General features: G+C 41.1%; 1 protein-coding gene across 1 annotated transcript; it reads left to right on the plus strand.

Annotated features, from left to right (window-relative positions):
• On the plus strand, nucleotides 1–26,417 carry LOC134540395 (cytochrome P450 18a1). Its single transcript, XM_063383101.1, has 8 exons — nucleotides 1–757; nucleotides 11,258–11,379; nucleotides 13,194–13,460; nucleotides 14,026–14,188; nucleotides 15,177–15,441; nucleotides 19,995–20,170; nucleotides 21,456–21,613; nucleotides 24,278–26,417. The coding sequence occupies exons 1-8, from the start codon at nucleotides 406–408 to the stop codon at nucleotides 24,365–24,367; spliced, it is 1,593 nt and encodes a 530-aa protein (XP_063239171.1). The 5' UTR covers nucleotides 1–405; the 3' UTR covers nucleotides 24,368–26,417.
• Nucleotides 26,418–27,250: the final 833 nt, after the last annotated feature.

The raw sequence follows: 27,250 nt of genomic DNA on the forward strand, positions 1-27,250 counted from the left end.
CCAGCTCATTGGTACCCTGGTCTCGAGGCGGAATCGCAGGCCACGCGACACACACGTACATAATCTTCCCTTCCTTCATTTCCTCTAGTTCACGAACACGCGGAAGAGGCAGGAGGAGAAATTATTACCATTTTTTTTTTTTTTTTTCCATCCAGCACCACCTCGAGTTTCCGTCAGTCACGTGGTTTCTCAAGAGACTCTCCCCACCACTGTTCGTTCCTCCCTTCTTGGATTGGACTACCCCCCTCTCCGGGGGTCCCCGCGTGGTCTCTTGTCCCCCCCCCCCGCCTTCACGGCTGCCCCCCTCCTTCTCTCCGGCGACGGCGAAGCCCCGTACCCGCTGACCCACTGTCGGTTCATTCGGTCGCGGCTCGTCCCAGCGGGAGGGACAGGGATAACGCCGCGATGATCCTCCAGTGGCTGTGGCGCCAGCTGGTGCTGGACGCCTACCCCACGCTCGTCGTGTTCCTGCTGGTCATCGCCTCGGCGCGCGCCGTCCAGCTCTTCAGGGAGCTGCGCAGGCTGCCCCCGGGTCCGTGGGGGTTCCCCGTCATCGGCTACCTGCCCTTCCTCACGGGCGACGCGCACCTGCACTTCGAGGAGCTGGCGCGCCGCTACGGCCCGGTGTTCAGCACGCGGCTCGGCAACCAGCTGGTGGTGGTGCTGAGCGACTACCGAGCCATCAGGGAGGCCTTCCGCCGCGACGAGTTCACGGGCCGGCCGCACAACGAGTTCAGCAGCATCCTGGGCGGATACGGTGAGTACTCGTGGCAGTTACATTTGTTTCACACAAGCCCTCGGTTAAGATCAACAACACCCACATCATCACAACGTAACATAGCACGAGACCAAGTCCATGCAATCAGTTTTATGTTTCTATTCCCGTCGCTACCATCCCCGGGATTCTTTCGATAATGATTGTTTGTACAAGGGGGAAAAAAAATGAAATTGTCAGTAATTTGCCCAAGTTTAACAGGTGAAAACGTGATGTATCTAATAATAATAATAAAAACATGTCGTGGCATTCTTTCGATAGTTATTGTTTGTACAAGGGGAAAAAAAATGAAATCGTCAGTAATTTGCCCAAGTTTAACAGGTGAAAACGTGATGTATCTAATAATAATAATAATAATAATAATAATAATAATAATAAAACATGTCATGGCATTCTTTTGATAGTTATTGTTTGTACAAGGGGGCGAAAAAAAATGAAACTGTCAGTAATTTGCCCAAGTTTAACAAGTGAAAACGTGATGTACATAATAATAATAAAAATAAACAAGTCGTGGGCTTCTATGCTCACGTCTTCAAGAACTAGAAACGCAATGACTTAAAAAAAAAAAAAATGACCCGAAGCCTGCGTTGCGTTTTTATGCGTCTTGCGTTCGTTTTTGAACTACTAGTAGTTTTAAAAATTGTCGGTATCGGTAATTTTTTTTTTTTTTTTTTTTTTTTTAGCGGCTTTGCGTCTCTTGCGTTCGTTTATGAAAAACCCCCGGCCCCCCCGCGCGAGGCCCGTCTGCGCGATCGATCTGTGCGTCGCGTCTGCTCGAAAAGACTTCGACGCACGTGCACAAATGGCACCGGCTCCGTCCGGGCTAGGAGTCGCGGGGAATAGCGTTCAGCGCTCGCACGCCAGCCGGTCACAATGCGATACCGTCACCTGCGTGGTGAGTCAGTGAAGTGATTCGTTAAGCCGGGAAAAAAAATTAAATAGGATAACATTTTCTAGTTCTTTATGTGTGTTTTTGTGTACACGTTCGGGAATTCAAATACAAATTTAGCTGTACATTGTTAGTTAAAAAAAAAAGGAAACTATGCTCGAAAAATTCCAGTGGAAACACAAGGCCAACTTAACTTTACAAACCCCTCCTTAAATTTTTGTAATGTACTGACTGGTTTGTTTTACGTTCCGGACTTCTGTTGTAGCCACTCGCTAGTTTATTTTTTTACGCGATAGCGTTAACCGCTTAGCTTCAATTCAATTGTAGACGGGCTTCAAGTAGTTATCCAGGGTTTGCCGCGTTCTGAAGACTGCTAGAAATCGTTCCCCACGTTCCTTTGTTCACTTACCTTGCGACTATCCTGCACTGGCAACCTCCTTTTGACATTCACTCTCGTCTTTATATTTGAATCCCCCTGGTTCGTTTGTATTCCATGATCTCACGAATACCGTTCAAGTTTTAAAACCTCACACACATTATTTCTTGTTTGAAATACATACAATACCGTTCAACGAGTAGTTTTTGTATTCATAAAAACATATACGTGATTGGCTTTCTCGAAAATCGCCATTACAATTTATTTTATGTTTACTGGATAGCTGTTATATTTTTTTGTATTAAAATAGGTACGTAAAAACTTCATTTAAATATTAAACCAAGAAACATGAATATCATTAAAACAAGTGTATCGCGGAAACACAAATATTACCTTAAAGAAATATGAAATTGCAAATAAAAAGTGAGAGTGTATGTCACCTTAATAACAATTATCGAATCAAATATAGCTATACAGATGGAACACGCTTTATTCAGAATGTTGCGTTTTATACGTGTGAGGAGTCATTTTCATTCAACCTTCTTACTGTCGTATTTTTGGAAACCAAGTAAAAAACTATATTTAAAAAATACATGCGTGTCCGTTATGTACATGAATAAATACGTACACATTTACATCTTCGCTCGGGAGCTTATATTTCTTTATATTTTATATAATGTCAAAATATTAAAATTTTGTTTGAAATTAATTTGACGTTCGTCTTTCCTTTTGTACCTTATAGAGGAATGTTTATTTTTGCATGAGAGACCAGATACTGTAATAAAAACAGACAACACATTTTGTTAATTTCGACTACTTTCGTCTGTTATAACAAGTTTATCGAGTACTGTTTACATTTAAAGGTATTTTTTTCTACTCCAGGGTTAAAGTAGCAAACAACCGTAGATAAGTCCCGTTATCACGTCAGCTTGAAAAAAGATTTGAGATACGAGATACACAGAAGATAGAGCTTCAATGTGTAAAAATAGACTTTCAGAACAGCGTGTATTGGTAAATTCATGGATGATGGTGGGGAGGGGGGTGAATTAAATTAAATTTTATCAAATGTTTTCAGCGGTACCTAACTCTTTCGGCTAGTTAAGATATTTGCTTGATTTATCAAAGGGGCATATCCTTAAATTTTCAGCTACCTCCGAATGTTGATAGAATAGAAAAAAAAAATAAGTACGAGTTTATTAACTTGAATGGTTCTTCAAAAGTTGTTTATGTAAAAAATATACCTAATTTGTAAAAATTAAAAAAAAGCTACGCGCAAATAATTATACAAGTAATTTTATCGTTACCGGAATGGAATCTTACGTTAAGTCCCTGGATGATGCCGAATGTGTTCGAGTCACGGGTTGCAAGAACCGCAACTGAATATTCACCGCCACGAGGAGTGTTTTCACTACGGAAATCTCCCTGGTGCGTAGTTCAGCGTCGACTGCTTACTCGCGAGTGCGTTACCCCGTTACTCTATCAAGGGCGTAACTAGACTAGTTTCCACCCGGGGCAAGACCTCAAATTGGCGCCCCCCCCCCCCTCCCCCCCCCCAATATTTTTATTTTTCAAAACCAACCAAACCAAAACCTTTCCCGAAAACACCTCATATCGCCACCACATATTAATTCTACCATTCCAAATATTTTTGATTCAACTCATACGGTAACTAAATAGATTTATGTGCGGTCAATAAATTTTTAATACATCGCAAGTTGGACAGTACCACTTTTTAAATATTAGACGATAAACATGTAAGTATCTTTCAATACAAATACTTCCGTTAATGTGCCTTAATGTCTTTTAACAATGTGATATTAAAGTAAATATATATAGTACAAATTACTCCCCCCAACTCAAACATACATGCGGTGCCCGGGGCTTTAGTCTGTCCCTAGTTACGTCCCTGTATTCTATTATCTTAGTTGCATAACGGGCTAACGCACTCCGAACAGATTATATTATTATTATTATTTTAGCAACTTCAGATTTCTGTTAGCTCCGGAAGGGAAATATTACTGGAATGCTTCCTCAGCAAGAAGCCAAGAGAAGGAAGATGGAAAATGTGCGATTTGCATACTAATGTGTACCTACTTTGCGTGCGTAGCAATGCACGGGAAAGAATGCATGAATATGCGTGAATATGTATAAGCACACTTGTTTTTTTTTAAAAAAAGCTCTATTAGTTCAATTCTTCACACCGCGTAAAACATTATAAGCTACAAATTTTACCTCAGGAAATATTAAGTGTAGTGTAGTAAAAAAATATTTTTCTTACCGTTAAAGCAAGATTTTTTTTCAAGCATATGCTTGCTACTTCACGTCATGTTTTTTTTTAGTAAAGCGTTATTTTTTTTTAGGGTTGGCAGGAATAGTGTTACATGACGTGTCGCAGATATTACAGTTCTCAAAAGCAGACACAATAATGTTTTGCGTGTCCTACCATCACTGTTGCCCGCGAAGAAAATCATTCGGGTGATGCTTCGCAAGAGGCGTTCCCGGAAAAGGACGCCACTGGTATACTAACTCATCTCCGGGAACTGTTACCGTCGAGACAAGTAGCCGCGACACGGACTCTATCAGCGGCGACGATTATTAGCGAGGGCGGGCTTCGGGACATTCCGACGATTCGCGCGCATGCGGATCCAGCTGTCCGCTGCATTTAAAGCCCCCCGGCAAGCAAGAAACTGTTTTGCTTTACGTCCACTATCCGCCGAGCGTCCAGTCAGCGCGACTCCGCGTAACCTACTTTACACGTTATATTCTTAAGTTCGGTAAGAGCTCTTCCGCCCCTTTTTTCTACTTCTTCACAGCGGCTGGCGGTCATCAACTCCTACAACCAAATTACGTGGCAAATAAATTTTGCTTTTTCACGGCTAGAAAAAAAATCAATCCTCGCGATTAATATAGGTATTTTTTTAAGGGTATTTATTCCAGGCTAAAAGCAGAAAAAAAAATAATCATCGTAACCGTGAAATTTAAATACGCAAGCGTATATTGTTTTGTCTTTAACATTTGTAAACACAAAATGTTGTGACAAAATATTTACGTTAAAAGTCACGCAGAAGTATGATCAAAAATTAATCTCTCAAGAATCATTTTTATTTCATGAGTTCATTTGTTTCCAAATAAATTGAGAAGAAAGTGTTCTTGAGCACAAAAAAAAAATAACACGAGAAAAAGGTAACTTAGACGAATAAGACATTTTGCATTACATATTTAAAAATAGAAAATTCTGTTTGAATGTAAAAGGAAACTGGGCTGTAAATGTATATCATTTGCTCATAAGAAGAACGTGTTTTATTGTAACAGAGACTGTGGTTATTACATTTGTACCAGCCGCTGGTACCGACTCAATTCTCTACGCTGTTTGTAATTCACACCGCGATATGGCTTTATTTCAATGAATATTAAAAATTTGCTCAGAACCTATTCTCTATGATTTTGGACTTGGTGAGCGGGAGACTTGTGAAAAATTATGCTTATATATGTAATAACAGATAAAAATATTTTAAAGTGGTTGTTCACAATCTTCTAAATGATATTTAGGAAAGTCATAATCTGGAGTGTCAGAATCAGTGAATTAACTGGTGCATCAGGAAAATACCTCCATTAGAACATTAAAAAAAATCACTGGTCACTTCTTATAATAATCTATAATAAAACGATACAATTAATATAAATATCGAGATTTCGAAATTTTATTAATTTATGAAAAAGTGGAGTTAATATTTAAAAATATAAGAATTGATCTTTTACTTCATTTCAAGATTATTATGAATAGGAATTTAATTTTAAAATTTTACGTTTATTTTAGTACTCGATAAAGTCAAATATAGGGATATATTATTTGAAATATGTTTTTCTGCTCCTAACAGTGGAACTTGAAACCATATAAATTTACTTTCTTTCTTTATAATCTTATAATAGTAAATTAACTTTTTACTTAGCGGGAACTACGACTTATTTATGTTTCATTCATGTGACTCCCACACTTATTTATACGTAACTAAAAAAACGGAAAAAATTCATTTAATTTATGTAACCATCAAAACTGCTTCAGGAGTAAATTAATTTTGAAGGAGTCGTAAAAGATAGGCGATCAAATGTCTCTGTTTTGCGGTAGTATCGATAGACTGATATTCAGAGCGAAGAGTACGGATCCTAACAACATGCACTGTTAGAAATTACAGGAAATTTACGGACTTCCCAAAGAAGAATGGGCCTCTGGAATAAACGAAAAGTTCTTCGTAATAACTGGTAACTGAATCTTGGTAGAAAATACACTCGATTCTGAATCACACTTTTTGTGTTTCGTAGAAAACAAGGTAAACAAGCCGCGGGAAAAAAAAGGAGTATTTTTTTCTTTAGTCTTTACAAGTTTTTGAATGATAAGTTGATGCCGAGATTGTTATTATTGTTTCGTTCAAATTAAATGAACATACTACCGGTTAATTGATGAAGGTGCAGCAAAGATACGAATATCCCTGAATAGATTCGCATTCGCAAATATTCGCATATTTCTTGACATTCGCATTAGCAAACTTCATGCGAATATTTTTTTTTCAAGTATGATTATCGAAACGAAATAAAATTGTTTTATTTGGAAATAAATTTAAATAAGACAATAATATTAATTTCTTAGCATTTTTTATCACAAACGTTTTTTGTCATTCTTTTCTTTTTTAAAACAACTTAAGGTTTTTCGCTAAGGTAACCTTGAAATCAAAACTTTTATCAGAATTTACTTTAACATTAATTAAAAGCTAGTAAAGCTCTAGATTTAGCATTATGAACAATGTTGATAAATGGGCGATGGCTTCTCCAGTAGTACCGGCGGGTGACGCTAGGGCGAGCGTCAGTCGCGTAGGCAGTTCGCACCCAACCAGGATTTGAAAACTGAATAGGCCTACGTATACCTAGGCGCGTCCGCGAATACCTTCAAATCTGACATTTGTCACGTCACTAGCTGGTGACAAAAATTCTTCGTAAATTTAAAGTTAATAAAATATATATTTTTTTGGCAGTGTGCTAGTATTGTAATGTATCTGGCAGATTATTCCTACCTACGTCCAGCAATTCTAACATTCCCCTCCCACATATGCGCCTTCTATAAGGGTAGGGTGGGAGTAACATTCCAGTTCGTTTTATATACATTCCAGAGCTTATTTAAAACAGAACTGTTAGGGATCACTCCCTGTTTGATCGGGAGGGTGTTAGAGCTTCGGCAATGACCAGCGGCTGGGGCCACCAACCCAGCACGGTCACCGCCTCAGCCCTGTACCTCACTCCTCCCCTCCTATGTCTGCGCCCTTTTAGGGTAGAATAGGAGTCGTCTTACGGATCTTGCTAATCCAGAGCCCAACATCTGAACTAGACTTGGAAAAACAAGTCCCCTCCGCTCTGTCCGACCTGCGGACCGCCAACTGCCTACGCCAAGTCAGTGGACATAGAGTTCCACAGGAAGTTAGCCTCAGGTTTCCGACAGACCCAAACAGCACGTACTGACTTCGGAAATTGGTGACCACCACGGTCTGCCACCGGACAGGCTTTTCAACCGACAAACTTGTCACCGAACTGAGCCAAATCCAGGTTTGGAAACCAGTACCGTGCTCCAGAGATGCTTGGCACTACACACCCTTTCCAAGCAAGGGCGTCACCAGGCGATGGCCTGGGGGGGGGGGGGGGGCAAGTTGTGGGAAAAGTACGTATTTTTTTTTGCATTTGGCTACATTATTTTATATCTCTAAGGCTCTAGGGGGGTCAACTGCCCCCCCTACCCCCCCCCCCCCCAGCGACGCCCTTGCCTCCAAGTGCACCATTTAAAGCGGAGGACGAGGATGGTTCGCTCAGCTGGCAGTAGTTGGCAGCGGGGCGACACGAAGTCGTCGCGAACAGTATTTTCCCCGCTCGCCGCCCGCGGGCCCTCGGTCGGGCGACAGTGCTGAGCTCTCTTTGTCGGTCAATGCCGACTTGTCCGCCTGTCTGCCGCGCCGCGTGTCGAAACAAGCCCGTGCCCTCGCTCCTGGTGATTCAGTGACGCCAGTCAAGGGGGGAGAGAAAAAAAGTTATACAATAAACGGAGGAAAATGTATGAAGACGGGTTAACTCGTTATTTTTGTCGGTTACAGCTGGTTTCGTTGGCGACGAAACATTTTTTTTCTTTCCACTTTGGACGAAGGATGAAGGTTAGGAGAAGGCTGGGTTCCACCCGCCATTTTTTTTTTTTTCGTTTTCTAGTGGCTGATATTAGTTAAGCGCTATTCATGTAAAGTTAACACTATACCTGTCTTGCATTTTCCGTTCTGTCGAAAATATTTTCAACGGATTTTTACATAGTGGAATATAATGGGTACAACATTTTGCGTAAGTTATAATTTAAAAAAAAACTATTTTTTCACCAATATAACACTTAAAAAATATCCGTTGAAATATTAGTGACAGAACAAAAATGCAAGTGTTAAATTTACAGCAAAAAATGGCAATGACGCGAGAAAAAAAAATCAACATGGCTTATTAGACCCAGATATACCATTGCTAAGTTCGTATTAAACCAGTAAATAATGGATCCAACAATCACCAAAAAAAAACCGGGAAATTAATTTTTTTTTTAAATTATTGCTAAGGTGATTCTGTTATTTATAACTATCATATTTAGTAGGTCAGGATGAGAGAGGGTCCTGAGTTGGAAAATCCTGGACAGACAAGGATATGCGAACCAGTTTAAAGTATAAGTCAACTCTTAAGTCTATCTGTCCAGCTGAACATGCAGTTGCAGATTAACTTTTTTCCCCTTGATATATTGGGATCAATGATAAAAACGCACGCCCTCAATTTTTTTTCTCCCGTGGTCCGTTCCGTAGAAGGAAATTTTTCTGTACATCGTGTCTTAAGCTGGTCATGAGAAAACATATTTTTTCCCCTCCTTGTTGTGCACAACTATCGTAGACGTATGGAATGCGGGCGGGAGCTCGTCAGACTCGGTTTTTATCGCAGACCTTGGAGCACGTTTCGTCAGATGCCAACAACACACAGTTAGGAAGAGATTACCACTGTAGATACGCCGTTTGCCTCGCCTCTTCTTCCTCGCAGGGTCTTCTAGCCTCTCGCTCCGTGCGCTACAATAACACTGCGCTCGCGCGGTTAAAAAAAACTATATATATATGTTCACCTTAAATTTACGAAAAAACAGTGTTTACAAACCTTAGCCAGTTATCTTCTTAAATTTACTGATACTTCGTACATTTATGGTTACTCAAAATAATTACCTTGGAGCTTTGGGAAAATCCTTCAGACCACTGCTATTTTTCCGTGAGCATGTTTACCCTGTAAATGATGGAATTGGGCGTAGTTTATACGAATATTCAGTTTTTTTTTATCTGAGGTATATTCATCATTGAAAAGTCCTCAATTTACTGTGACTTCTAATGATTTCTAACAGAGCAGAGCCGTTCAAGTTGAGTACAGGTTGAAAAAAAAAACCCTTGGTAGTGGTTGCCACCACTAAATATTATTTCTTTTTTTTAAATCAATTTTTCGCTCAAATTTTAAACCTCCAACATTTGTTTTAATAATGAAAAGTATGGATCCTTTCACAAGATCAACAGTCCCATTATAGAGTGTAATTTAAAGTATTTTTTTAATAATGTGACGATTCAAGTTCAACACGGTAAGAATAATAGGTTGTACCCGTCACTGAAACCTTAGGGTGTTCCTAGTCCGTGTAACCTTATTTGTTTTAGTTCTGGAATTTTTGCTAGTTTCAGATATTTTATAGAGAAATTTTCCGAACTAGAGACTATAAAAGTTTTCAGCTCTGAGAATTACTGCTGAGAAATTTTTTATTGTTATTAGTGACAACAATGTCATTATATAAAATCATGATCATGAACACATGGCAAAATTAGAGTAATTTTCTGGGAAAATAATTAATTTTTCAATTAAAAATAGAACGCAATAAAGGCATCCTTAAACATTTGAAAAATGAATGGAACTACCCTGTTAAAATGTATATATGTCATAGTATAAACTTTTTAGCCTAAATGAAATTTCTGGTATTACCAAACCTGAACCCGTTTCTGCTCATAACTGTATGAAACTTAACCCTTGGACTTGACTCCAATTCATGAACACCGACTCAGTACCTGGTGGTTCAAAGCCACTTATAGTTTTGCGAATAAAAAAATTTCCAGTCTTAATTTATATATTTTAATTTATATGTAAAACGTTTAGTGTTCTTTAGTTCATTAAAGTCTTCACTTGCAACTGGTTCCTTTAAGGGGACCGCCTAGTCAGAGGTGTATCTTTATAAGTGAGGCGGGATAAGTGCGACGCTCGCTAGTTATTCTAGCGCGGTATCGCCTCTAAGCGCAAGGCCCCGAACTGGCGCCCAGTCTTCTGAAACTATGAGATGTGAGCGGTAGCCATAACATTAGTTAGCGGAGAAATGAAGATAGAGGTGTAATGCAAGGTTCTTGGGTGCTTTCAAGAATCTGTACCGGGCGTTTCATGTCTAAAAATTATCATGAAAATTCACGTTTCAGCTCTTTTCACTCTCCTAAAAAATACAGCTTCAAAACGAGCTACGGAAATCAAACTACCCACCCGCCCTCGGAGAAATTCATAAAACGCTTTTTGTAATTAGACACCACTCTGATATCTTGAGCAGTTCACACATAGCGAGGTTTTTTTCTGAAGCTACGTACACCTTAAGTGTGCCCGGTTGGGCGGGGGCCTTAAGGTGTCCGCCTGGCTAGGTGGCCAATCGGTTTGCACACCTCCAGGTGTTAACACGGCATTTACATACCGCTCAAAAATTTATTGAAATTGCCTGATTACGAATAGCATCTAAGAGCCATTGCATGCTTCTATACAATATTTGTTCCTGGTTTAGTTTATAACGTGTATTTTTTTGGACAGAGAAGAAGCCTAAAACCGGTGTTTTCACGGACATTTTATGTGTGTGAAAAAAATTCAACGCACGGTATTGAAAGTGGTGTAGGGACGTGCAAGGGACCCTTTTAGCTTTAATATTCCAGCGTGCAAATTATATGGTCACCGCTGGAAGTCTCACAGAAGCGTGTCTCCGTGCCTGGCGCTTAGAGGCTAACGGGGCGTGCCGTGCGCGAGCCGGCGTCGCCCTTAGCGCCGCTGGAGCTTCGCGCGCTCTGTGTGCTGAATGCTGGTTTGTGTGACGCCCCTGTTTGCCCCTTCCCAGGGATCGTCAACAGCGACGGCCGGCTGTGGAAGGACCAGAGACGCTTCCTGCACGAACGCCTTCGCCAGTTCGGGATGAAGCACGCCGGAGTCGGCAAGGACCACATGGAGACGAGGATCATGGTGAGTGCTCACGCCGGGCGCACGCAGGTAGTGGTGGTAGTCTGGTGGTACTCTAATGCTCACGCCTGGGCGCACGCAGGGCTAGGCACGACGCGACACTTAGTCTGGTGGTACTAACATTTTATAATTAAATTTTTATATTTTCCACCATAACAAAGTGACAAAACACGCAAAATCAATTTTACAAAAAAAAAAAAAAAACGTATACAATGCTACGTAAAGTTATGCAGAAACTGAAAAACTTTAGCGTAATTTTGTTTCCCTGGGATAAATTATTTACATTTTAAGGGGCATAGGAGGATTTTGGGGTCGTGATAAAGCGGAACGTCTAAGCCATAAACGTCCGGAAACCTCTTGAACACCCACCACACTATTCAGACTTTTCCCCGTGTAACTACCATATTTTTGGTCCACTGAACAAGGCATTAGGAGGAGAAAGTTTTGAAGATGACGCTGCTATCGAACAGTAGGTGCGATTGGCTTCTGGGTAAATGTAGCTATATATTTTTTTCATGAAGGGATCGAAAACCGATTTGAAGATGTGTTTTTGCTGAAAGAAACCATATAGAAAACTTGAAAATAGCCTTGTCTCAAACTTTTTCAGCTGGCAACATATTAGAACTAGTAGTTAAATATTTTACCTCGTTATTGACTGAAAATAGAACACAATATAAATATTTTATTCATCGGCTTCATTTGTGGCGAAGTTAAGGCGATGCGTATTTTCTTTCGCTACCGTACCATTACATTACATAAAAAAATTAAGTATACCTTAATAGACTTGATCATATAGTAGACAAGATGATACAAACCAAACTTGAATGCTAACTAAATGTTCAAAGACGAAAACCAAAAATAGAACTGATTCGTATGTACCTTGAAATTAGGTATAGGCATACACCGACTGAAATGTAAATCAATTCTTAAAAATCATTATTTGCTAATATAAGATAATCTGAGAGAGTGTTACATTTAATACTAGTCACTCACACATAGGTTGATGAAGTAGGTAAAACAACTAAGTTATCATGCTGCGTATAGGAGCGTTAAATTTTTTTTTTTGGCACTAAAACAACAGCTGATATTAGTGGAAATACTCCACAGTAACTGATTCCAAAACTCCGATACTCAGATACGAGCGTCAGCTTTATCTTATCGTGGGTCCATAGTCCCGGCGTTGACGCCCGCAGCCTGTATGTTTAACCGGCGGTGGCCGGACCCCTTGATTGTTGATCAAGTGGTCGGGATGACTTACGGGCGGAACCAAGTCCCAAAGCTCCGTTCACCTCAGCAAGGCCTCTTAAGGCTCGGTCCCGCATTCAAGGGTTCAAACTAAAATGTTTTTTCGCGATACCTCTCTTGCATTTGTTGCTCTGTCGCAAGTTACTAACAGTTATACATAATGGGTGCAAAAAAGGCGCGTGAGTGTTTGTTATCATTATCACTTGAGCAACCTTGTTACAGGAATTTGTATCACAATTCGTAAAAGTCTCTTGAAAAAAAAAATCTGTGACTATAGTAAAAGAAAGAGCATTTGCGTAAGTAGCCCTTAATTGACGAGAAAATGAAAAAAATTCAACATGTCGCGTGAGACCCCGCCTTAACCTTTTTTAAGTCTGCTCAGTGGCGATGATCGCTGACGTGTCAAGCTCACACAGCGAGGGTCGCGGGTCCAAACCCAGCTTCCGGGAACGACTCAAATTCATGGGCATCGAGTCAATGTCCAGGTGGGATGGATCCCACCTATGATTTGCGTGTTCCCGTGTGAGGTGAGACACCACCTTTACGTGTATATTTTTCCCCCTTGTCTGCAGAGCGAGGTGGAGACCTTCCTGAGCTTCGTGTCGCGGCAGAGGCACGCGCCCGTCGACCTCAACACGCCGCTCGCCATGTCCATCAGCAACGTGATCTGCACCATCATCATGAGCGTGAGCTTCCGGCACGACGACGCGCGCTTCAAGCGCTTCATGGACCTCATCGACGAAGGGTTCAAGCTGTTCGGCTCCATCGCCGCCGTCAACTTCGTGCCCGTCATGCGCTACCTGCCGGGTCTGCAGCAGGTCACCAAGAAGCTGGCGCAGGTCAGTTGGAGTTGGCTAGCCTGCGTCTTTCCCTCTGCCTCTTCCACCACCCGAACCTTGCAGTGACGGTCGGCTACAAACGGAAAGATCCGAATCCGAATATCGGTCCAGACATCCTGATGTTTTTTTTTAAACCTCTTCAAGCAAAAGCCAGCATGCATCATACAAAAATCGTGTAGAAGAATTCCTCCTACTGTTCCCTTAATTTTCTGTTGTATGCCCCGCGTCTCTTATGACCTATCATATCGACTAGGCTGTAGTATAAACAGCTCTCTCTGTGTGTCATTTCATGTGGTTGGACCGTCGATAAATATGACTTGTTCCACTCAACTCTGTATCAGTGGTAAACATTTAGTTTTAAAACTTCCAAATCTCGTGTGGTTAACTCTCACAGGGCATAGAAAAAGGCAGCCAGTAAATAGCTGACCGGTATCAAGATACACCTGCCTACTGGTATACTACGCCTCGAAATGTTTTGGGGTCCCCACTCACATCACTGCTTCTTCCCGTGTCTTATCCCCGGGAACTGCTTGCTACAGCGTGCCATGCTCTCTCTCTCCTGCAGAACCGGCTGGAGATGGCGACGTTCTTCCAGGAGACCGTGGACAAGCACAGGGCCACCTTCGACCCGGCCTGCATACGCGACATCATCGACACGTACCTGCTGGAGATCGAGCACGCCAACGAGGAAGGACGCGGCGAGCAGCTGTTCGAGGGCAAGGACCACGGTGAGTTTAATGACGGTCCGTCCCAGACGTTAGGACGACTTTCGGACGAACGAGAGTCATGCAAACGAGTCCGGGACTGAGAACAATAGGAAAATACTCCGCGAGGACAATGGAAATTGAGGGAAAAACGACTTAACCATGCACGACTATGGAACAAATCACTTTTGACACAATCACCTTTAATGCAATACGATAATAGATCAGACTATGTCAGGACAAACGAATGTACAGTGGAGTCATAACCACAGGCATATGCACAACAAACAATTTTTTTTTTAAACTATCCCGATTGTTTGTGATGTTATTGTGGTCTGAAACAATGTGGAATCGTTTATTCTTGAGGCCTTGCTCCTGCACCAATTGTGACAGCTTCGGGTGGAACGTTCCGAAAAGAAATTTTAAACCGGCAATAATAGTTTTGTTCTTTTGGTGTTTTGCGGTAACGCCAACTTGTTTCTTCTGTCGGCCTGTTCTAATACCAACACCAATAATTGTTCTGTCAGGACGTCTCGTTGTCGGCTCAGGTTAATTTCTGTCCCTGTAGTCATCTACATATAACGTATGGTCTGGTCTTTCCTGTGTCGAAATCATCTATGACTGCCTGTCCTGTCATGGTGTTCCGAAGTCACCTATGGCTGTGTGACCTGTCATGGTGTCCCGGAGGCATCTATGGCTGTATGACCTGTCATGGTGTCCCGGAGGCATCTATGGCTGTATGACCTGTCATGGTGTTCCGGAGGCATCTATGACTGCCTGCCCTGTCATGGTGTCCCGGAGGCACCTATCGCTGTATGACCTGTCATGGTGTTGCGAAGTCATCCATGACTGTATGGCCTGGTCTCTGCCTATGATTGCCTGCCCTGTCATGATGTCCCAAAGTCCCCCACAACTAAATGTTCTGGTCCGGCCTGTACTGTTGTCTTGATGATATGTGTGACTCGTCTGTCCTGTCCTGACCTCGACCGGGTGTGTGTGTTCCCCCTCGCAGACCGGCAGATCCAGCAGATCATCGCCGACCTGTTCTCGGCCGGCATGGAGACCATCAAGACGACCTTGCAGTGGTCCGTGGTGTTCATGCTGCACCACCCGGAGGTGGCGCGCTCCGTGCAGGAGGAGCTGGACCAGGTGGTGGGGCGCGAGCGACTGCCCCGGCTCGAGGACCTCGCCTTCCTGCCCTACACTGAGTCCACCCTGCTGGAGGTGCTGCGGCGGTCCAGCATCGTGCCGCTCGGCACTGCGCACGCCGCCACCAGGTGAGCGTCCGGCGAACCCCGTCCACCGTCCATCGTCCAAAACACTCCCCTCTCGGTGAAGCCGCGCGCCATCATTTACAACCAACCACACGTTCCACATATCGATGGCTTAGAATCAGGGGCGCAACAACTAAATTTCCAAAAGGGGGGGGGGCAATATACCTTTTTTTTTTTATAAAGAATCATCGATCCCTCCTATTGAAGGGGGGGGGGGGGGGTCGTACGAGGGTCCTCCCCCGGGAAAATTTGTATTTCAAGGTGGAAAATGGCGCTATTTAAGCAGTTTTATCATCTAAAAAATTGATTACACAGTACTTTATTTGCCCCCGTTTGCCCCCGCTTGAAGGTTTCAGAAAAGGGGGGGGGGGGGGGTAGGAGCAAAATACCCTTGCCTTCCCCCCCCCCCCTGTTGTTGCGCCCCTGCTTAGAATGAAAACTTTGTATCTCATAAAATGCATACGAGGTTTTCTCTCTACAATGTGGAGTGCTACTGATATACGTGGTTTCTTTTTTTTTTTTTCCCGATAGAAAGCAGTAGGATGCACATTTTATTTCTTTCAGCCAAACATTTTGTGAGATACGAGGTTTTCCAGCCAAAAACATAAAAAAAAAAAAAACGTTTTTTCGTCAAAAAATTGAGATACGAGGTTTTCATTCTAAGCCATCTATATGTATCTTCAGACTTTTCGATTAGAAGTACTTTCCCTGTCCATCGCCTCGCTCAGAATTTTGGGTTTTCAAAAAGATGGTTAGTCCGGCGAATGGTAATTTTAGTTTTCAAATTTTTTTGTTTACTAAATTTATACGTAAAATTTCTGAAACGTGTTAATGTTAAATTTGAACAAATTCAATTTTTTTTCTGAAACATATATATATATATATATATATATATATATATATATTTAACCTTTCATTCTTCTTGTCGAATGTTTGGTGTAACAGCAAGAAACATTTTATTTTTTGCAATCTTTTATTTTGGTTGTTGCGCGGGTAAAAATTTATGTTCAAATTATCGAATGGTCATTTTCGCATCATGTTTGCAGATTTTTAATGGTGAAAAAATTCTTGGTGTTAAGCGGTGATTAATTTTTTTTTCGTTCTGAATGACTACGGCTGTAATAAAACTGACAATAATTTAATGTATAACAAAAATTAACATACAGTGAAATTTCGTTTTTTTAAAACTTATGATAGTAATAACAACGGTGTTATACAAAATTAAAGATCCAATGTTAACAAGCCGGGTGGTATCTGTACTGCAAACTAAGCGTGAGTGAGACATGTTATAGTCGTTTCACTTTTGTTAGTAATTTTACAAGGTTAAAACTTGGAAATTTGCATCTATCTGAGATAACTCTTGGCTTCTTGGTTTAGATCACAAGCCACGTTTGTGGAAGTAATGGATTGATTGCCCGTCGTTTCTTATTGCCTTGTTGCGGCCATTTTCAAAGGCCGAATCTATTACAGTTTTCATAGCTCCAGTTATGTAAGATTTGTGTTATTTTATACGTAATCCAAAGAAAAAGTAACAACGAGAAAAACCCCTACAACCAAATTGTATTTTAACAGTTAAATGGGAGAGATAGGAACTGAAATACACCATGTTGGTTTTAACCGTTTTCAGATCATAACTATTTTGTATCGTTTAATTGTCAACATTTGGCTTCGTTAAAGCAAAGTATATAAGTTTAAAGTTAACAGTGATTGGCCGCAACATAATTTACTGTGTGAAGTTGTTTACATAAATGTAGTAATACTATCAAAAGACAATAATTTTACGGTCTTTTAAAAGCCTTTAAATTGATACCTTCGTCTTAAAGAATGAAAGTTTACGTATTAAGACATAAATAATTGTCAGTCCTTAAAAACTGTTGAAACCAATATGGCGTCTTTTTGTTCTCATCTCTACCTTTTAATGTTACCACCTTATGTATGCTAAAATTATTCATGACCATGCGAGAACATTTGGACTGCGGCACTGGAACCTTTTAGACATTCAGAAGTACTACGTAAGTCGAGAAAACCTTTTTAAAACATTTTTTTAGTCCTTATCGTTTACCCACTGAGACGTAACATGGTATACGTAACAACTCAAAGGAAATTCGAAAAATGGGATCAATGACCCGACACGCATGCATGCTTGGGTGTTTTTTTTACGGGCCAACTGTCACTGCCCCCCCCCCCCCCTCCTTAACTCAACCCTTGATCGCCTTGGTGTTTTGCAATTGTCGTCTAGACAGCCCCCTCCCCTTTCATTTTTTATCTTCTCACTTTTGTGACCCTACAAGTGACATGCAAGTTCACGTGTCATTCCTCCCAACGAACGAGGTTAACGCTTTGACTGACTGCCTTTTACAAGTTTGTCGTTTAGCAGGATATATATATATATATATATATATTTTTTCATTTAGCGGTTCGCGAATGATTTGGGCAGGGTAAAGGTGTGACAACTGACGGAAAATTGCTTTTCAGGCATCCACCATACCGTAACCAAGTAACAAAAGCCTCGCGGGGAGTTTTATTTATTTTTATTGTGTCGTGCTTTGTTCACCTCCCCCCTCCCCCCCGAAACTCTCCACATTTAGCACGAGTAACACCCATAAAATAGCAGAGAATTTCTTTTTCCTGTGTTCTGCGCGGACGCAGTTCGTCTTTTGTGGTCGAAAAACCTGAGATTCGGTTCAGGGTGTCACTGGGAGGATTTCACACACGCATGACTCATTCGGGGGGAGATTTCTCCTTTTTTTTCCCAGGGGCGCGAGGGGGAGGGGGTGTTCAGGGGGGAAGCGGTAGCAAGGAAGGTGTGAAGCCATGTCGCAAGCCTTTGCAAAGGCGGAGGGGAAAATTGGCCTGAACTAATCGCAAATGACAGTAGGGGGGGAGAGGGGATCAAGAAGGGAGGGGGGTTATTGCAGTGGCACACTCGCTGATTTCGGGGGCGGCGCGACACCCGAGCCAGACCACGCGACCTCGCCACGCGAAATGATTTTCTCTCTTTCCACAAATTTCCCCCACCCCTACTTAATGTTTTTTTTTTCATTGGTTCCTGGTCGGACTGTCACGCTTGTGACGCCAAGCGAGACTTGGAACCGACCGTGATTTAAAAAAAAAAAAGAATATCCACAATGGGCTTATTTACCTATGGCTAATCCACCGACGTCGCTTGAACGAGTCGCACCACAGCAAATCACCACGGCGACAATGCAGTCAGGGATGATTTTCGTTAAAACGAGAGAAGAGATATGATCTTTTTTTCAACCGTTTTTAGTCCTTAATCATTTTATATATTTTGTTTTCATATTTGATCTTTGTTAAAGCGTAATATATTATTGAGAGGAGTGCTTACTGACTGTAAATGGAACAGAGATATTAAATGTAAAATTACTCTACAGAATAGTGTTCGCAGTGGTACTAGGAATCATGGCCGGGCATTTATGCTTCGTGTTGCCCCAGCACCTCCACTAGTTAAACGTTATTTGTAAACCGTTACCTGAAGAGCTTTCCAGTGTTAACTGCGTGCGTTTACACGCATGAAGAAAGAAAATTAAGTCCAAAGGTTAAATTTTTTTAAATATTTTTACTTTAATAATGTTCGCAGGCTTCCATTCGGCCATTGTCTGAAGTACATAGCTTGGCTTCTGGGTTGTTGCCGTGTCCTTGGCGAATAATTCACCAGCGTTTCGGTCGACATTGCAGTCGCCATCATCAAGGGAGCAGTTACCTATGTACTGTAACTGCTCCCTGCCAGGTCCTTTGGCGAATATTTTCACCGACGTTTCGGGTCGACATTGCAGTCGCCATCATCAAGAGAGCAGTTACCTACTGTAACTGCTCCCTGCCAGGTCCTTGGCGAATTTTTTTTTACCGATGTTTCGGTCGACATTGCAGTCGCCATCATCAGGGAGCAGTTAACTTCTGTAACTCCTCCCTGATGATGGCGACTGCAATGTCAACCGAAACTTCGGTGAATTATTCGCCAAGTACACGGCTGCAACCCAGAAGCCAAGCTACTTTATGTTTGACTTTTTTTTTTTTAATTATACTTGACTGAAACTCGTGAGGAAATCTCGGCAGGGCCGGCGCGTCCACACAGGCGAACTAGGCAACCGCCCAGGGCACCAAGTAGCTGGGGGGCGGCGCAGCACGACACATAAACAGCTGATATAATACGTTTTAACGATCATTGAAACTAGATGATGAAAATGGATTTTTTGTAACAGTTTGGAATGTTTTATATTGTGATAATAAGTAATTATTTAAAAGTCCACGGTCACCTGTTTATGATTTGTAATTAGTAAAAAGGTAAAAAAAAAAATGCCTGCTTACGTTTGATTGTTGACAAAATCTTAGGCTTACGTGTAGTATTTTTGAGCCAAGGGAAATTTTTTTTTTGGGGTTTCCTCCCCGGGGGTGGGGTGGGGGGGTGGGGGGTTAAGGTTTTTTCGCCTAGGGCGCCAATTGACCTTGCACCAGCCCTGAATCTCGGAACACGTGTATCGTGACGGGTCCGCGGAGCAGGAGTCTGACCGGCCGCGCGCGGGCGCTGTTTGCAGGGACGCCTGTCTGAACGGCTACAGGATCCCCAAGGACACGCAGGTGGTGCCGCTGCTGCACGCCGTGCACATGGACCCCGGCCTCTGGGAGGAGCCGGAGAGGTTCCGGCCGGAGAGGTTCCTCAGCGCCGAGGGCAAGGTCACCAAGCCGGAGTACTTCCTGCCGTTCGGCGTCGGTGAGTTGCGCCCTTCAGACACTCTCCGCACTCTCTAACACTCTCCAGAGCCCCCCACGTCCGTACAGTCGGTTTACTGACGATAATTTTTATGTGATAACCGTCATAAGAAAAACGTTGATGAACATGCATACTTTTTTTTTTTTTAATTTTTCAAATATTATCTACAGTTTTTTTTTGCAAATTTTAATTTAAATTAATTTGTTTTTAAACATAATCACGAACAATTATTAGTTTAAAAAAAACACCCGCCTTAACCTGTTTTGATATTATAATAGAAGATTTTTCTCGAACGGAGGCCGGCCGGTTCTTGCACGCTCGGCTCAGGCCGGAACGTGACAAATTTTTTTCGTGCGTGCGTGCAGCCGGCGTTCATCGGTTTATAAGACGTAATCACGTCAAAAAAAAAATAGTTTATCACAGCGAAAATTTTCACGGTGTAAAATTTTATCATGCAGCCAAAAATAATGGACAGGCTTTTAAAACAGTTACTTTAGTGATTGATATATAAATTACTGTTCCATATCATTAAAAAAATATATATATTCTTCTACTGTGAATATTAGAAATATAATTTGTATTTTCAAGCGTATTTAGGTATATAAGTCAGACTATGTGCCCGTTTGCAAAATTTATTTTCATTATAAATTATTACATTTTTATTTAATATATAATTAATTTCGTACACGTGTTTACGTTAATATTGACTACTCAGTCTTTATTTATTTTTTTTTAAGTTTGATTAAATTTATATTTTATCATTCCAGTCCTTTTTTTTAAATGTTATTTATTAATTATTTGCATGCAAAAATTAAAGTTTATTTTATTTTATCACGCCAAAATTAAGTTTTTTTATTACGCAATTACTACATTAAGGTTCGATAATCTGGCAAAATCGCCATACGTGCGCGATGGATATTACGTGGAAGCAAGGGCGTAGCCAGGGGGCGGGGTTTTAGGGGTTCAAACTCCCCCCCCCCCCCTTTAGCACCAAATCTTTAATTAATTTCTTATTCATCACTCAAACAAATTTCATATTAAAATTAATAAAAAAAAATTTTACCATTACAATATTTAAATTTAAGAACCGAAAACTGCTAAAATAGCAGTGTTTTACACCTTGAAATCCTAATTTTCCCGGGGGAGGACCCCCGGACCACTCGTTGTAATACCGGGGTGGGGGGGGGGCATGCTTATTAACACCCCCCATACACAAATCCTGGCTACGCCACTGCGTGGAAAGCGATCTGATTCCCTATTGAACGCGGCTGGTGTGCGTGCGCAGGACGGAGGATGTGCCTGGGAGACGTCCTGGCCAGGATGGAGCTGTTCCTGTTCTTCTCGTCGCTGCTGCACGTGTTCAACCTGGAGCTGCCCGAAGGAGAGCCCTTGCCCAGCCTCAAGGGCAACGCAGGGGTCACCGTCACCCCCGACCCCTACAAGGTAGGCCACCCCCTCCTCGCGGTCACGGCCTCCGAGTTGGGGAAGCCTTCTTTTCAACAGACGAGAGAGCCGAAACCCGAAGTTCCCCCGAAGTTTCTTCCCCCCCCCCCCCCCCCCCCCCCCCATGTATCTTCAATGTAGCTATCCTAACCAAATCAACCGTCCACAATGTTTTAAACGTATTTATGATGTAGCTAACCTAACCTTAATTGACCATTAGTATCCTTTCTATCAACACCGGCCATACTTATTTACAATGAACAAAAAAAAAAATACCCGAAGATGCACGATCGTACGTTTGGCTCTCTCTCGTCTGTGAAAAGAAGGATTCCCTCCGAGTTGTCTCATGAGTTGACGTCTTGGCTCTCGGTAGGCGGCGGTTCGTGAACGGGACGGAAGTAGCAAGGGAATGGAAACGGTTTTTAACAACAACCACGGTGCTGCCATCTGCGGCGGTTGGCGCAAACCAAAGTTCACCAAAGAAAAAAAGGGAAACTTTATAGTTAAATGAATAATTTTAACAAACTGTGCAGTATTTTAATAAAATTACTTGTCGACAATCAGGTGACGAATCCGGGCTTTAGTAATTTTTCATAATCGTCTTTTTTTTTTTCTTTTACCAGAGCTCTCATTATATAGTTTGAAATTTCTGTCTGCATATCAAATGATTCGATAATCTACGTAGCTGCCTCGGCAGCGAATCGATTCGCGCCAAGAAAACAATTCTACGCACGTTATATTTTGTGTCCGAGATTCGTATCATAATTGCATCTGCATCAAGGGAAAAACATGCATTTGCTAATGGCCAAGGTAGGTTGGATGTTATACATCCCTGGCGAGTAATTTAACACTCGCTCACTTTTTTTTTTCTCTTCTAGCTAGCCCGGTACCACTTTGCCCACAATGTTAGGTCCTCATAAATTGTGTAAGTTTGCAGGACGAAAGACGGGGGAGGTTACCCAGATTGTGTCTCCCACCCTCTGATGTTATCTCTGGTGTACACGAAGACCGGGGAAGGGGTATCTGCAGACAGGCGCAAGGAGTTAACTGTTGAGCACTCAGAGAACCAACCGTACAATGGTTGTCCTTTGTACGGTGCTTGGGGAGGGTGTGCGGGGTTTCACTTATCAGTGTTGGCCAATAAGGAGGAAGACGGCAGGGTTCACGAATGGCGCCCCGTCGTCGCTACAGGAACTGGGTTGGGGGGGAGGGGAGGATGTTGTCTAGGAGAGGTGAACAACCTCCACCCGAGACTCAACAAGGGTTGGTCCGCCCCCTCCGCTTCACGTCTTCCCCCCCTTCCCCGGAGGTCAATGACCCTCAAAGTCTGTCCGACCTCCAAGCACTACCGCTATGTCCCCCAGCGAAACCCCTCCCCCCCCCCTCATTCCTCCACCCCCACCCCGGGTCATAATTTGCGGTCACGCTATCTCTCTCCAAAACATCTACAACGAAACATTTTCCGCCCTTTTGTTGTCTTTTCCTTCCGGGAGGGGAATTGTTTTCGCTGGAGTCACCTCCTACCCTCAACCCCCCACACCAAGCTCTTGGGAATGTTTTCTTTCTTCTCAACATTGAGATGCTAGGCTGGACCGTCCGTTCCGTTGAAAAACCTTTTTTTTATTATCATTTTGTATCTCTTTAGTAAAGGAAGGGGGGGGGGGATATGTAGCATGTTTTTAATTTAATTCGCGCTGACCAGGCGTGGATGTAAAGTTTTCATTCCATAAAATAAACATTAGAAAAATGGAGTCGTAAAAATCTCTCACTCGTGCTTCATCGACATGTTTTACTAATTAACGATCGATTTTTGGGTCACTCCTTAAGTCAGTGGATAACCTCCTTAAACCGAGCGAATTGGCATTGGAATTGCTCTCGGGAAGAGAAGAACTTCAAGGTTCAAATCCCGGTCAAGTTAACTTTGATTTGTGTTGTCGTAAACAGAGCCCTCGATTGTTTCGCTGATTCAGTGGGTAGCAGCAAAGAAGACTTGGAGCACACGTGCACCTGTTTCACTTTGGTGATTGGACTAGAGTGCTCTCAACACGCGCTGAGCCAATCACATAGTGAGAATTCTAAAAAAAGACTTGATTATGTGTAGGCAAGCTGAATATAGCCTAAATGTGAATTGAATTCGGGGAAATAATCGTGGCTCTAGTTACAAATCTCCGTTTCATATTACACGGTTGACTTCAAAAATTAAAGCCACGTGTATATAGTACAAAGTGTGTCTGCATATGTTTCTGAATTGTCAAATCGAGAAATGTTTTGGGTCGTCTGGCGCAGGGTAAACTCAGGGTGTCCACATTATGAAAAGTAAGGTAAAATCAGGTAAAAGTTAGGGATTTTATTTGAAATCCTGGAAAAGTAATTTAAATGCCGTAACGAGTCTGCTAGATCATCCCATATGACTGTACTTTTTTTTACAGATGGTTTATAGTGCGTAGTCGTATACACTCTAAAATGGCGTATGCGAGGTTCTGTTGGAATGTTCACGTGATTAAGGAACTGGAGGGAAAACTAGCCAGGCAATGGGGATGATCGAGGTTCGATTTTCTTTATTTATTTCAAAAAACTGCAACATAGGTAAATTATTTTTAAAAATTAATAAGGGAAAATTAAAAAAAAAAAAATGTGAGTATTGACGACGGCGTTTTTTCGCAGGTGAGGCTCGAACGGAGAGCCATGGACGTCGACATGGAGTTCCTGGACGCGCCCAGCGACTGCTTCCTGCGGAGGAACTGCGGCACGTAGTGCCAACCTTCCCGCGCGAGAACCCAGTGACGGCGCCTCGCCTCTTCCTCCTCAAGTTCCTGTGCGCCGGTTGGCTCCCCTGCGGAAGAAAGCGCGCAGCCTTCGCTTCCCGCAAAACGGCGCGAGAAAAAAAAAAGAAACGAAAAGACGAGTGAGTTTCTTTTAGCGGGAGACGAAAATGGGGGGGAGCGTGTCCGAGCCACGAAAGACTGCCGTTTGCAGAAACAAGTGTTCGCGAAAAAAAAAAAAAAAAAAAAAGCTCAAGTGCCATAACATAAAATGTCTGTACGCTGTTGCGTTACTTGTGTTATTTATTTTTGACGAGAATCGATGCAAGGACCGGACGTTTGGTGGTTCCTATCTCTGTGGGAGGGGGGGGGGGGAAGGGATCCAAGCCTTATAAATAAGCTGTGCGATGATATTTCGTTCCTATGGAGCCAGTAGGGGCGAAAGATTCACAAACCCGGCTGTGCGCATGTCTACCATTAACACTTTTTTTTATTATCATATATATATTTTTTAACTATACTGTCTTTCCGTTCGGTTGACCGCGAAACGGCGAAATGTATTTGTTCACTAATGAATGTTTTGTGATAAATCCTGCTTGGACTGTACTTTTTTTAATTTTTTTTTTTTTCGTTGCTAGTCAGTTTGCTTTCATTGCACAGTATGATTGCAAATATCTCCCTCTGTGCGTACAAATCATTATTGTCTCAGGAAGTTATACCTCATGTTTGGTTGCGTTGATTTGGGACAACATATGAATAAATAAAATAAAATATTTGTACGCATGACAAATCTGAACGAATGTGGAAGTGAAATCTCTTTAAGGTATGCTGTACAAATTTGTTTTTTTGCTTCATTAGTTTTTTCTCCCACGAGTACCTTATGCTATTGAACAGTCAGAATTTTGTAAATCTTAGCCCATATTACCATGATTTTGAAACATATGAACATTAAACATCACTGGAATTATAATAGCGTATTGTTTAGTTTGTAAAACATAGCGTGTGTGACTTTATGGTTAATTTAGGTTAAAAGTAGAAGTGTTTGGTTCCTAACGGCTTTGAATTTTGAGCTGTGGCCTGTGTTTCAGCTAGTCTGTTAAATGAGTCTGCACATGTATTGCCAGAAATATGAAATAGTTAATGACACACATTTCTTTTAATTTATGTTGGGGGGAGTAATAACACTGCATGTATTTATTGTTCTAAAACTGATTATCTACCATACACTTCAACTATTCTTGCGCAAGTTCCAGTATCATTTTTATAAATTATACCAACAAATATTTGACGATTTTGAAGTAAAATTGGTCATGAAACATAATACAAGAAGTACAAAGCTGTGACAAATAAACAGCGTGATTTTATATTTTTGTGTTCCTTTGGTTTTTGTTTGCCACTAAAACGAGTCAGGACTTAGCATAAAGTGTGTTGTTCATCACTGTGAGTAGTTTAGTTAGTGATTTGTAGAAATTAACTTGAATATTTAAGTAAGCAACATTCATCACTTTATCTTATTCACATAAAGTTTCTTTGGTTTAATATCCCTGTAATTTGTGTTTTTAACAAAACAGAAACATGATAATGTAGATAAACCAAAATTTATATTTAAATGTGTTCAGAGTAAAAATTATTATTATTATTATTATTATTAGTTTTTCAACATTCATTTAAGTTTAATTTGGTTTGAATCATGGCCAAAATGTAAAATGTTATGAGTGTAATTTCCAATGCATAGGGTTATGCCAAAACCATGTAAAAATTCTTAGAACGTAGAATTGTATTTATTAAAATTTTCCATTGTGACAAAAACCTAATTCTAGCATGTATTATTATGTCCTATCAGTGTTTGTCTAGTGTTTGTACGATGTCAGTTGTACATATTATCATGAGCTTACTATTTTTTGTAACCAACGTAAGATAAAATTTTTACCAGCTGTATTTAAAAACAGTTTTAGATGTAGATGATGTTGTGTTAAAAGACCAAAATGTGACATTTCTATTGAAAAAATTGCACAAAAATAAATAATATCTCTTTAAATAAATGTGTTCTTTATTTTAAATTTATGAATAGTGTGTTTATTTTTACAGCCCAAACAAGAACTCTTATAAGAAAAAGGTCTCTTTCCATAAATTTTATAATTATTAAATGATAAAATCATCTTCATGGTAAAGAATTTTAAATATTACTAATTTCATATTGCTAGCACAAAGAAAATAGAAGGTAGTGAGTGTTAAGTGATGCAACCAAATACAATAAAAAATATTTCAATTTCAAGATAAGTGAACACAAACATCCAAAGATTTAAAACAAAACTATCATTTTAAATCACGTAAGTATATAATAAATTTAAAAATAGTATAGGGCGATTCAATTTTTTTTAAAGTTTTAGCACATAATTGATTGGAATGCTCGAAGCTTCTAGTGATTGGCCAGAGAAAATCGAGGTTTAAATGTATGTTAATTTTTTAAGATGACCAACGATAAAGTTTTTAAAACAATACATACACTCTTTAAATAAGTCGGATAATGTTTTATGTGTCCCTTGTGCCTTAGAGAAGTGAATTTCTTGACGATAAATTTATAGCAAAAAATTGTCAAAATTAAAAAAAAATTAAATGGCGGGCGACCACATCTTTTGCTTGAATCTAGAAGCGGGATCCTAATGAAGATGTTAACGGTGCGGTATAGAACCCAGTTTCCTACGTAGCTGGCTCATAATTTATGAGCATTAAGTTGTTAAGAATGGTCCATTGTGCCTTAAATTTGTAATGCCAAACCTCGCCATAAAGTATAAATTTATTAGAATTAATTTCGGATAATTACAAATAAATTTTAATCCTACTTCACCATTTCTCCCTCACCTTCCTTTTTACA

Source organism: Bacillus rossius, chromosome 16, assembly GCF_032445375.1.
Source record: "Bacillus rossius redtenbacheri isolate Brsri chromosome 16, Brsri_v3, whole genome shotgun sequence".
Taxonomy (NCBI): domain Eukaryota; kingdom Metazoa; phylum Arthropoda; class Insecta; order Phasmatodea; family Bacillidae; genus Bacillus; species Bacillus rossius.